Here is a 12,385-nt window from a genome sequence, read left to right as displayed (position 1 = left end):
ATGTCAAGAACACACAAACAGCGGCCTTATGCCAGACGATACTGCAATTTTACACCGAAGAGAGTGGAGCAGTGTGTGGAGGCCATTCGAAATGGTACAATCAGTCAAAGAAAGGCTGAAGAAATTTTCAAAATCCCCAGAAGGACGATTAACTATAAGCTCAAAGGTCAGCACACAAAACCTGTGGGAAAACCTCCGATATGTGACAAGTGCGAAGAGCAATCCTTCGTAAACTGCATAGTAGACATGAGTGAGTACGGTTTCCCAGTGAGTGTTTTTAACATTCGCTACATTCTAATAGCCTATTTGGATAGATTTGGCAGAAGAGTACGAATATTAAAGAACAACGTACCAGGCTCTAAATGGATAAGATCATTATTGCAAAGAAATAAAACCTTGACTGTTGCTAAAACTAGTCAGTTGCTTAATCGGTTGCCATTAAAAGCGTATGACGATGACGTGCGCCAGAGTTTTCAACAGTTTTTGGAAGAAAACAGATTCAACCCAAAGAATTCAGTCTTAAAACGCAGGAAAACAATACCGATAGAACCAGGTTAGAGCATTGCTCACAATTCAAATGTCGAAATGAACGTTGACGAGACACAAATGCTACCTGAACCAACTACATCAATGATCCCACCTTCCACATCGAAACTTCCAGCATATCTAGCATTAACTGATTATAGTTGACACGGAAGCTTTGAGGAAGAGGGAGAAGAACAAAAACGATGACTGAAACCAGTTATCGTATTTGTTCTTCCGTTTCATTAGGACCAGTAAAAAAGAAGGTGGGAAAATATGTCGTATTTCATTATGAAGGAGAAAATTTTCATAAATTTGGATTCTAGTACGAAAAGTGTAGAGAAAATATCATGGTGCAAAGTTGTACTTTACCCCGGGATACTTTGCACCAAAATATAAATATAAAAAAAAAATACAGGCAAAATAGATAAAAATTTAAAAACGTATCAGACATGTTACAGGTATATGTGTTATTACATTGCAATAGTTAAAACCTCAGAAAAAGTAAAAAACCTGATCTGAATAGACAATTTTTTGAAAAAATGCAGTATTTTGGTGCAATGTAAACCCACTTTACGGTACTTTAAAACTGTGAACTATTTCATGTACTGTAAAACTGCAAACAAACATATTTATATACTTTAAAACTGTAAAGGTACTATAAAATATAAAATAAAATACACTTTAACACTGTAAACAAGTAAAGGTACTGCAAAACTGTTAACTATTCAACGTACTGTAAAACCGTAAACTAATCACTGTATCTTCCATATTCCAGGATGTGGGCTGTGCCCTCAGGCAGCTATTCGGCAACGCCCTACTCTATTCCTGTATGAACCTGGCCGGAATGTACACCAAGTACCTGACCGACCGCGGCCAGCGCAGGGCCTTCCTGGAGACCCACAGGGCCATGGAGACCAGATGCAGGACGCAAGAGGAAAACGCGAGGCAGGAGAAGCTACTACTATCCGGTAATTCGATCAATTCAATATTTAATTTACTGACTCGTCCAATACTTGACTTATAATATTAGGTAGACTGGTCCTTATATTAATATATTAATATGTGTAAAGTGATTACTAAACCAGATTACGATAAAAATACTTAGACTTCCATGTTATTCTTTATCTACTCTATCTTTATCTATTCTTTGTGTCGGGTTGTGGTCCCGTGGTTAGTGTCACGGACTCTAAAGTCAGAGTTTCTAGGTTTGAACTCACTCTACTACAATTTAAAACCTATTTCTAATAATGAGCCGCTTAGGCTCACAGAAATAATATGAAATTGAAATATTTGTGCAAATAGAAAAAGCACAAATATTACTCTTTATCTAAAAATAATAATAATAAGCCAGAAACTTGGATCTTCCTGGTCTACAGCGCAGTTTTATTTAAACTGGATTGGGAAAGTTCTTCTTCTTCTTTTTTTGTAGAATCTAGGGATCTGTTTGTGCCTCCGCATGTCACTCTTGGACTATTGACTCCCAGCTGTCTTTCCATCTTTTCGGAGGTCTGCCTGGGGGTCTGCATCCTTCAGGGTTACCTTGAAGGGTGATACGTGGAAGTCTGTCTTCTGACATTCTGTTTATATGTTCATTCCAGTATCGCCTTAGTTGTCGTCCCCACTTCACGATATCGCGTTAATTCGATCACGCTAAACTGTCGTAGTCGCTTTCATTTTTCAAAACCGGACTGCCAGACGGTCAAATTCCGGGTAGTGGACAATCTCTTGGGATAAATTATCTGGTCAAATTATAAGCTTAATAATAAAAATGAAAATGGTATTTTCTGGCGTTTCTTATGTGTGTGATTATAATCCAGGATTCGGATCTCACATACTAATATAAGAGTTTCTGCTTAATAAAAAGCTTCTTTACATCTCACCAATAGATGTCTCTAGTGAAGTTCTAGTGATTCATGAACAAGGTTTCTAAATTGGTTCATATATATAGAACTTCCAAGAATTTGAGTAGTGTGGTTGTCAACAATGGGTAGAATTGGTGAATGTTACACGTGTGTAAAGTGATCACTTAAACCAGCCTATGACGGTCGTAAGCCCCGTAAATGCCCAGACTTCCATATTCTTCTTCATCTTTGATGAGATAACAAAAAATAATATCTCTTGGGATGATGAAATATCCCAAAATGTAGCCAACGTTGATTTTTAATTATTTTTTTGCAGTTTTGCCGGACTTTGTGGCGAAAGAGATGATCAGGGATATAGCCCACGAAGAGGAGAAGGGATCCTTCCAACCTCACCAATTCCACAAGATCTACATCCACAGATATGAGAACGTCTCCATACTGTTTGCTGACATCAAGGGGTTCACTGGTATGAAATATAATATATATTCTTACCCTAGGCTCCACCAAATGGTGCATAGGGCACTCCATCTAATTGATAAGGTGTTTTCTTGATTGTCAATCACCCAGGGAGGAGTCAAATAAATATAGGTGATTTTTTCACTGTAATATTTATTCAATATTACCCTGGACTGGTACCGCATCAGGTACCAGTCCAGGGTAATATTGAATAATATTAGAGTGAAAAAATCACTTATTATATTTATTAGACCCCCCTTTGGGAATCGAACCCGGGACCTCCAGAACGGTAACTGAGCGCGCTGACCACACTGCGGAGGCCGCCAAAATGAAAGAATACTTTTACATTTCATTAGATATTTTAGATTGTCCGCCTCCGCAGTGTAATGGTCAGCACGCTCGGCTACCGTTCTGGAGGTCCCGGGTTCGATTCCCAAGGGGGGTAAAATAAATATAAGTGATTTTTTCACTATCATATTTATTCAATATTACCCTGGACTGGTACCTGAAGCGGAGGGCTGATCACCTTTCCTTCATCTGTAAACGATCAAGATAACACTGCGTTTATATCACGCAGTGCCCTATGCACCATTGGGGTGCGGATAGGGGTTTTATGAATATTTATTCAATATTACCCTGGACTGGTACCTGAAGCGGACTGGTACCACATCAGGTACCAGTCCAGGGTAATATTGAATAAATATCTGAAAAAATCACTTATTATATTTATAAGACCCCTCTCTGGGAATCGAACCCGGGACCTTCAGAACGGTAACTGAGCGCGCTGACCACACTGCGGAGGCCGCCAAAATGAAAGAATACTTTTACATTTCATTAGATATTTTAGATTGTCCGCCTCCGCAGTGTAATGGTCAGCACGCTCGGCTACCGTCCTGGAGGTCCCGGGTTCGATTCCCAAGGGGGGTAAAATAAATATAAGTGATTTTTTCACTGTCATATTTATTCAATATTACCCTGGACTGGTACCTGAAGCGGAGGGCTGATCACCTTTCCTTCATGTGTAAACGATCAAGATAACACTGCGTTTATATGACGCAGTGCCCTATGCACCATTGGGGTGCAGATAAGGGTATTATTTATTTATTATTATAAAAAAATCCCCCATCCAAAGCCACTAACCATTCCACTACGTGGGTGGATATATTGAATGTCAACATCATTAGCCTTTCAAGGTTTCAATTTCACTTATAACAAAATGGCATGTTCATCACACTTATCGTGGCATGATGAAAACTTGCCCAGTTACGATACGACCACTCAATGCAAATTACAACTCATTAAAGTGAGGCTCCATTACACAAGTACATGAACTGTTTTATATCACATATATCACATATATATCACATATATATCACATATATGTACTTAGATGGATTGTACAGTAATCTGTCAAATGTCACCCACCACGTTCACCGTGCATTATTTAATTTGTATTATTTTTTGACATCTCATCAAAGATAAAGAAGAATAATAATAATAATACATATATGTACTTAGATGGATTGTACAGTAATCTGTCAAATGTCACCCACCACGTTCACCGTGCATTTATTAATTTGAATTTTTTTTGACATCTCATCAAAGATAAAGAAGAATAATAACCGTCAGGAGTCGTAATAATCGTCGGGTATGTATGAGGAGATGCATGAATGTAGAAGAGGCAAAGAATGTTTGCAAAGACAGAGTGGTGTGGCGTTCGATTCTCTCTGCCTACCCCTGCGGGGAAGCGGCGTGATGGTTAGTTAGTTAGTTTTTTTAAGGAAGAATAATATGAGAGTTTCTGCTCAATAAAAAGCTTCTTTTCATCTCACCAATAGATGTCTCTGGTGAAGTTCTAGTGATTCAAGAACAATGTTTCTGAATTGGTTCATATATATAGAGCTTCCAAGAATTTGAGTACTGTGGAGTAATGACATAATAATAATAAATAATAAAACCCTTATCCGCACCCCAATGGTGCATAGGGCACTGCTTCATATGAACACAGTGTTATCTTGATCGTTTACACATGAAGGAAATGTGATCAGCCCTCTGCTTCAGGTACCAGTCCAGGGTAATATTGAATAAATATTACAGTGAAAAAATCACTTACATTTATTTGACCCCCCTGGGAATCGAACCCGGGACCTCCAGAACGGTAGCCGAGCGTGCTGACCATTACACTACAGAGGCGGACAGAGATAATGATAATCCTAGACTTCCATATTCTTCTTCATCTTTGATGAGATGTCAAAAAATAATATGAAAATTAACTCGGATCTAATATATGGAAATCTAGGCTTCCTGACAGACGTCTCTTGAAAGCTTTATGCAGTGCCCTGTGCGCCATTAAGGTGCGTATCGAAGCCAGAATAATGAATGAGTTTTATTTTCTTTCAGAATTGGCAAGCCGCTGCAGTGCCCAACAGCTGGTTAAGGTTCTGAACGACTTGTTTGCAAGATTCGACAAACTTGCCGCGGTAAGTTTACTTGTAGTTTATATGTGAGCTGTTTTTATTTACTTTCTAAAATTAAATAATTTTGTTCTAACCAAATTTTTATTAATACAATTTAACCTACCGGTTTCGACAAGAACCTTCTCATAATCAAGGTTTATTTTAATTCAAAAACATTAAAATACTCTCATCAAAAACTTCCACACGCTCCGTAAAAATCCTTAATTATTTATGTGGAAGTTTTTACTACTACTACCATCACGCCGTTTCCCCGCAGGGGTAGGTAGAGAGGATGGAACGCCACACTCTTCTGTCCTGACATACACTCCTCGCCTCCTTCACATCCATACATCTAGTCATACATGCCCTCCGATTACGCAGACTTTTGACACCGCCAGATTTTAGGTTCTGATTGATCTGATCGTGCCAAGTCTTTTTCGGTCGTCCACGTTCTGTTTTCCCTCTCACATTCGCCACATATATTTTCTTAGTCATTCTCTCGCTATCCATTCGCTCCACATGTCCATACCACCGCAAAGAACTCTTCCTAATCTTTTCAATACGACCACTGGAAGAATTAAGTAATTGCGGTGGAAGTTTTTAGTGAGAGTATTTTAATGTTTTTGAATTAAAATAAACCCTGATGATGATAAGGTTCTTGTCGAAACCGGTAGGTTAAATTTTATTAATAAAAAGTGGTTAAAACAAAGTTATTTAATTATATAAAGTTTATAAAATGTGCCACAAAGTATCTGCGGAAAACATTCAAGATTTTTTTTTATTTATTTCTTTTTAAAAATATACATTTATCTAGAAATTTTAAAAAATACAACATAAAATAAAGTAATTTAAACATGTACCACACTAACCGCAGGGGTGGGTATACAGATCAATATAAAAAATATAACTCCTAAGTGGACAAAACACAGATTTGTGAACAAAAATTTGGCCACACTTGACATATTAATGACCGACGTTCATAGCCTATCTCTTCTTCAGGAAAATCACTGCCTCCGCATAAAACTGCTGGGAGACTGCTACTACTGTGTGTCGGGCCTCCCTGCTGCACGGTCCGACCACGCGCTCTGCAGCGTCGAGATGGGCCTGCACATGATCCGGGCCATCCGGGACACCAGTCATACGACACAGGTAGATCACTTCTCTCCTCCTTCCATGTTCATCTGCCTAGGTGATGCGTATGGCCACCACGACCCGTCGCCAGACAATCCTATCTCATTTATTGTAACTGCAGACAGTTGGTAGAATTCCATATTGAATTGTTGGGTAATATATCCAAAATTAAACAAGGTTTATTGGATTGAATTCTACATTTATTTATGTATAGACATTATCAAACACTGACCTGAGATAATGTTTGATAAGACATTATCAAACACTGGTCAGTGTTTGATAATGTCTTAATAAGACGAAACGCGTCATGTATTAACATATACATAAATAAATATAGAATTCAATCCAATAAACCTTGTTTAATTTTGGATATATTACCCAACAATCCTATCTCATGCGATTTCCTAGGCTTCCTCCCCCAGGTGAGTCTGCCTCGTGGGTGTACATAGGGACTGTATCTATCCTGCTGTGGTTCTAAAGTGATCTTCTTCTCTTGTTTTATGCTTGTCATGTCAAGTCTCCCCTAGTCGACTATCACTTGTGAGTAATTGTGCTTGTCTCGGGCAGCTCTAAACAGCGCCTCAACAGTCCTGATCCCGTCCAATCTCGTATATTCCGGAGCCAGGAGATCTGCCTTCTGCCCACACCTCGTCAACCCTCTATTAGGTGCAACAGCTCGTACTTCTCCTCTCAGCAACATGCCTCAAAAAGGACACCTTCCGGACTTTGATATCAGTCAGAAACTGTATTTCTACCTTGCTCTTTGGAGCATGTTTGTGTTGCTGACCATATCAGAGCTAGGAGATCTGCCCTCTGCCCTATGAATCTAACACATTTGTGATTTGTGTTTCAGGTTGAATTGGACATGAGGATTGGGATCCACAGCGGCTCTGTTCTGTGCGGAGTTCTCGGGCTTCGTAAGTGGCAGTTCGATGTCTGGTCCTACGATGTTACTCTTGCCAACCACATGGAGAGTGGAGGAATACCAGGGTTAGTTTTCATCTTTTTTTTATTTCTTCTTGATCTTTCTGTGCCACTTCTAACGAAGATCGGCGATCATCATGGCTATCTTCAATTTTGATGCTGCAGCTCGGAACGGAGATTTGGTGCTTCTACCAAACCATTGTCGTAGGTTTTTCAGCCATGATGTACTTCGGCGTCCTTGAGTTCTTTGTCCCTCAATCTTTCCTTGTATGATTAGGTGGAGAAGATGATATTTTTCATTTCCCATGACGTGTCTGAAGTACATCAGCACACTCTGCTTGATGGCTTTATTTACTTAATATAATTTTTTTCGCCTGAAATTGGACATTTTACAAAACAAATTAGACGATATATTGTATTTTATAAAAAAAGTTAGAATTTAAAAAAATATATTCAGGCCTTCAGTGTGAATGCCTGCCTGCATTGCCTTTTTAATTTTAAGACTAGCAAGTGTGTTAGCCTTCAAGTTGGTAAGCTGTCAATTCTCAACACTCTAAAGGTGGAGACTGACTGGAGCATTGCGTCGTAACGTAACACGTTACGATGCGAGCATTCAGGCAGTCGGTACAGCGAGCCGAGCGCTCCATCCATAGATTCGGATGCTCGATGATGCTCGCCGCGAGCGATGTTACCACGTTATGTTACGACGAAATGCTCCGGTCAGTCTCCACCGTAGCGGTTAATATCAACTTGACACAGTCACCATCATTTTTAAGATATAAAAACAGAATGTGCTATAAACCCTTGTACATAACAAGCAGGAGGAATTCTTTAGGGAACTAATTTCTATTATTATTTTTTTAATAGGAGAGTTCACATATCGGCAGCTACCTTGGAGTCATTGTGCGGAGCGTACGAAGTAGAGCCGGGGCACGGGGGGGAGAGAAACGCCTACCTGAGGGATCATGCCGTGGAGACATTTCTGGTCAAGCAATCCGATCCCCTCAAGCCAAGGCGAAGGCAGCCATCCCGACCAAGGTAACTGCCATCTAGATCATAGATCGGCAAAATGTAACTTCGAAGACGCATGCGGCTCTTTGACCCTTAAGTGCATACACAAATATCCACGGAAAGGCTTGACATGGAAACAGAGGACAAAGCTGTCCCAATTGTATTCCCGGATCTAATACAGAAGCATCTAGGCTCTCTGATAGACCTCACACTGATAAAAATATCCATCTAATCTGGTCACAGCACAATACTTTCCCTAACATTCATCATTCACTTTGCGTAATTTGTACTACTTTAAAAAATGATGAATGATAAGGATAGTATTTTTTTTCATTTCACCAATAGATGTCTATAGTGAAATTCTAGTGATTCAAGCACTATGTTTCGAAATTGTACCAAATTTATAGAAGTTCCAAGAATTTGAGTAGTGTGGTTGTCATTCATGGGTAGAATTGGTGAATGTTACGCTAAACCACCCTATGGTGACCGTAAGCCCTGTAAACTTCAATATTCTTCTTCATATTTGCTGAGATGTCAAAAAATTAATATGAAAAATAACTCCTATAATTGGAGATAATCCAGATTTGTGAACAAGTTACTTGGACGCACTCAAAATGTTGTAGATAAGGATAGTGTTATATTACCATACAACAAAGTTAACGATGCTGCTAATATACTCGTACAAAATATGTCCACAGCATCTTCACGCAGAAGCTATGGAGTGAAGAGGACATGGTGGCGCGGGCAGCGCGGGGCAGGGTGTCTACCACTACCGTCGAGGAAGATCTCACCACGGACTGGACTCCGGAAAGGCCATTCGAGAATGTGAGATTCCTTTTCATCTCTTTTTGTACTGACAAGTCGCTCACTCCTTTCAACAACGTTATATATATAAAATCTTCAATTTTCAGTTGTGCATGTTTTCAAAATGCCCAGAAAATGTACTATATCCCAACAAAAGAGGCATATTTTTAACTTAATATTTACCCGCTACAGGGCAGAAAGTGTTGTTTTTGCATTTTGAAGAAAAGGTATTGATTGTTTAATATTTTTTTTAAATATGGTAAATGTTTTTCAAATTGAGAAAAAACGTTCAGATTTTACCTAAAAAGATCTGTTGCACAGTTAAAAGTTCAGTAAGTGGCTTGATATTTATTTTTAATACATTTTATTATATTCTTAAACTTTAAAAACGATCTCCTGAAAACTCAAGTTTTTTGAAATATGACGTTGTTGAAAGGAGTGAGCAAAGTGTATCCAGGCTTTATCATATAATGAAAAACATATTACAATAAATGTAATACAGTGCAATACAAATTGTTTGAATGTTTTTCATCAATTAGATGAGAACACAATAAACTTACAGAAACAATAATAATAATTTATTAAAACTTCAAATATTTGGCAATCAAACATTTCAATAAACTCCCTAAAGAAATAAAAAAAAATAGATGATATAAAAATACTTAAGAAAAAATTTAAATCTTGAAAAAATATACAAAAAAAACTATTATATCTTTTATTATATAACATCAAACCACGAATGTAAGTCCCTCTCCAAGCACAAGAGCACAGTCTCTTTTATGGAGAGGCACAGTGAATCGAAATATAAAAGTTCTCCATGTGTATAAATGATTCAAATGTATTATGTTATAAATAAAAATGTTAATATATTAAACGAATAAAAAAATTAAATTTTTTTAAATAAAGGTGCAGGTTAAATACTTTTATAAAGAATAGAAATTTGGTTGCAAAAAAAGGGTAATAACAATTAAAATTAATGAAATAAAAAAAAATGCAAATAAAATTAGAAGTAAAAATTAATAGTGAAATTAAACCATTATACATAAGGTACAAAATTCAAGACTCCACAAGATTGGTGAAATCAATTTGAAATTGATTTCACCAATCTGGTAATATACCTCTTGCATTTCTCCGTGCCATCATTAAAAATGTCGATAATGACATTATTAGTATTTTCTTAATTATTATACAACCTTACCATCCTAAAAATGGAGTTAAAGTGTGCCATATTATTGTTGTATCCTGGGAGAGAAAATGTGTTGTGCCTCCTTAACCGCCGAAAGGGAACATTCATTGCAATCTTCTCGACACAAAATGCTGAATCAATGTTACCATTTTATTAGGAACAATATAATTTTTTATCATGTTTCAAGTATTCAAAACACTCGATCATGCCAATTTTCCCTTTGCTTCTATTACCAACCACATTCGCCATATAAATTTGTTTTACTGACCTTTCTTCACTCATCCAATAACAATTCTCTATTTTAATTATGAATTAGCACGTTTGTGATCGCCAGGCAAATTATTCAGTGATATTGTTATCTTTCAGTGTTACGGGCCTTGTGGTCCAATGAATGCAGCTCAATCTCCAACCGAGATTGACGGAGAAGATGATGAATCGCAGGGAGGACATGACACCTATCGCAGCGTCAGGATCGGGTCCACTGTTCCTGAAGTGATGCATGCGGCTGCACAGCTCACCACCGCAGAAAAGGTAGCACTCTTAATACTTTAGGTTTAGGGGTGGGTATAGAATGCGGAGGGTTGGCCTGTCGGTGCGGGTGGTTTCCTAATGGGGCTGGGGTCCCCTAGTAGGGCGACTAACCTTCCTGCTGCTGTCACCCTGGCTATTAGAACATGGTGGTGGATTGTGCACACTAGTTGGTATTAACTTACATACCCCGCTGATAGTGACAGGGACTTTGAAACCATTCAACTTCAACTTTAAACTCCTTATCCGCACCCCAATGGTGCATAGGGCACTGTATCATATAATCGCAGTGTTATCTTGATCATTAACTCATGAAGAAAAGGTGATCAGCCTTCCGCTTCAGGTACCAGTCCATGGTAATATTGAATAAATATTAGAGTGAAAAAATCACTTATATTTATTTGACTCCCCCCCCCTCCCCCGGGAAATCAAACCCGGGACCTCCAGAACGAAAACCATTACTAATAAATAAATAAAATTGACTTAATAGTTCCTGACTGGCCCACACTAGATTATCCCTCTTGTTCCCGAAACAGATTAAAATAAAACATGATATTAGAAAGAAGAAATGAAAATTCACTTTGGATCTATAAACCTTGTACATATTAAGCAAGGTAAATGCAACTCCCATTCGAAAAAATCCACTCCACTAGTTGGTCACTCCAGGGTCTTGGCGTTCTTCCCTTTCCTTTCCAACTATCGGAACAGTCTTCTGCCAATCAGAAGAGGATTCTGATGGGCATCTTCTACCCCAATTGTTCCCTTATCTGCATCCAGTGTGGACAATGAACTGTATCACACACAGCCTGCATTTGTTTGAAGAAAAAAATGCTAAACGCATGGGGAAATCATATTATTCATGGGTTACAATTTATCTGATGATTGGTTTGCTTCTTTTATGGCCAGTCTCAACCCGTCTCTTCAACTCGGCGTACCCGCTGCAGCGCATGTACAATAGTTTAGAGACTAGAAGGAATGTGTATTTGATTACGCATTTTTATCCATTGTTGATCGATATGATCGATAATCCTGAAATTATCCGGAACATTGGTCTGTATGTTCCCGATAGTTACCTAAGACAGCGTCGACATAGATTGTTTCACATTCCTATACACAGAACCAACCTGCCGATGGTTATGCCTGTAAGAAGAGCTACCGCTATGTTGAACAATATCTCATTGGATATTGATCTGTTCCACGTGTCTGAAGGAGTTTTCCGAAGCGGGATTCTTCTACACCTTTAACAAGAGTCTTCTTGCTTTCTCACTGCACCATTTCTCTGTAAGGGTAGGCAGAGAGTATGGAACGCCACACTTGTCTGTCCTAACATATACTCCTAGCTTCCTTTACATCCATAGATTTTTATTTATTTTATTATTATTATTTTTTCATTTATTTAGCAATAACTCTTGCATATATTTTATTTTAATGTATTTTTAATGTATACCATTAAAAAAAATAGTTTGTAATGTATATATTAATTGAAATTGAAATGAATAAAT

General features: G+C 38.1%; 1 protein-coding gene across 1 annotated transcript in view; it reads left to right on the top strand.

Annotated features, from left to right (window-relative positions):
• Positions 1 to 12,385, top strand: part of LOC148311477 (adenylyl cyclase 78C-like) — a 112,004-nt gene that overhangs the window by 86,304 nt on the left and 13,315 nt on the right. The window contains exons 11-18 of the mRNA XM_088256613.1: positions 1,301 to 1,493; positions 2,704 to 2,853; positions 5,244 to 5,323; positions 6,299 to 6,448; positions 7,284 to 7,420; positions 8,222 to 8,392; positions 9,064 to 9,190; positions 10,722 to 10,886. Of these exons, the coding sequence (XP_088112739.1) occupies positions 1,301 to 1,493; positions 2,704 to 2,853; positions 5,244 to 5,323; positions 6,299 to 6,448; positions 7,284 to 7,420; positions 8,222 to 8,392; positions 9,064 to 9,190; positions 10,722 to 10,886 (1,173 nt within the window). The remainder of the gene's footprint in view (positions 1 to 1,300; positions 1,494 to 2,703; positions 2,854 to 5,243; positions 5,324 to 6,298; positions 6,449 to 7,283; positions 7,421 to 8,221; positions 8,393 to 9,063; positions 9,191 to 10,721; positions 10,887 to 12,385) is intronic.

This window comes from Brachycentrus maculatus, unplaced genomic scaffold (assembly GCF_059751285.1).
Source record: "Brachycentrus maculatus isolate JH-2025_06_01 unplaced genomic scaffold, ASM5975128v1 h1tg000064l, whole genome shotgun sequence".
NCBI lineage: Eukaryota > Metazoa > Arthropoda > Insecta > Trichoptera > Brachycentridae > Brachycentrus > Brachycentrus maculatus.
This window is presented reverse-complemented; position numbering and strand designations above follow the sequence as displayed.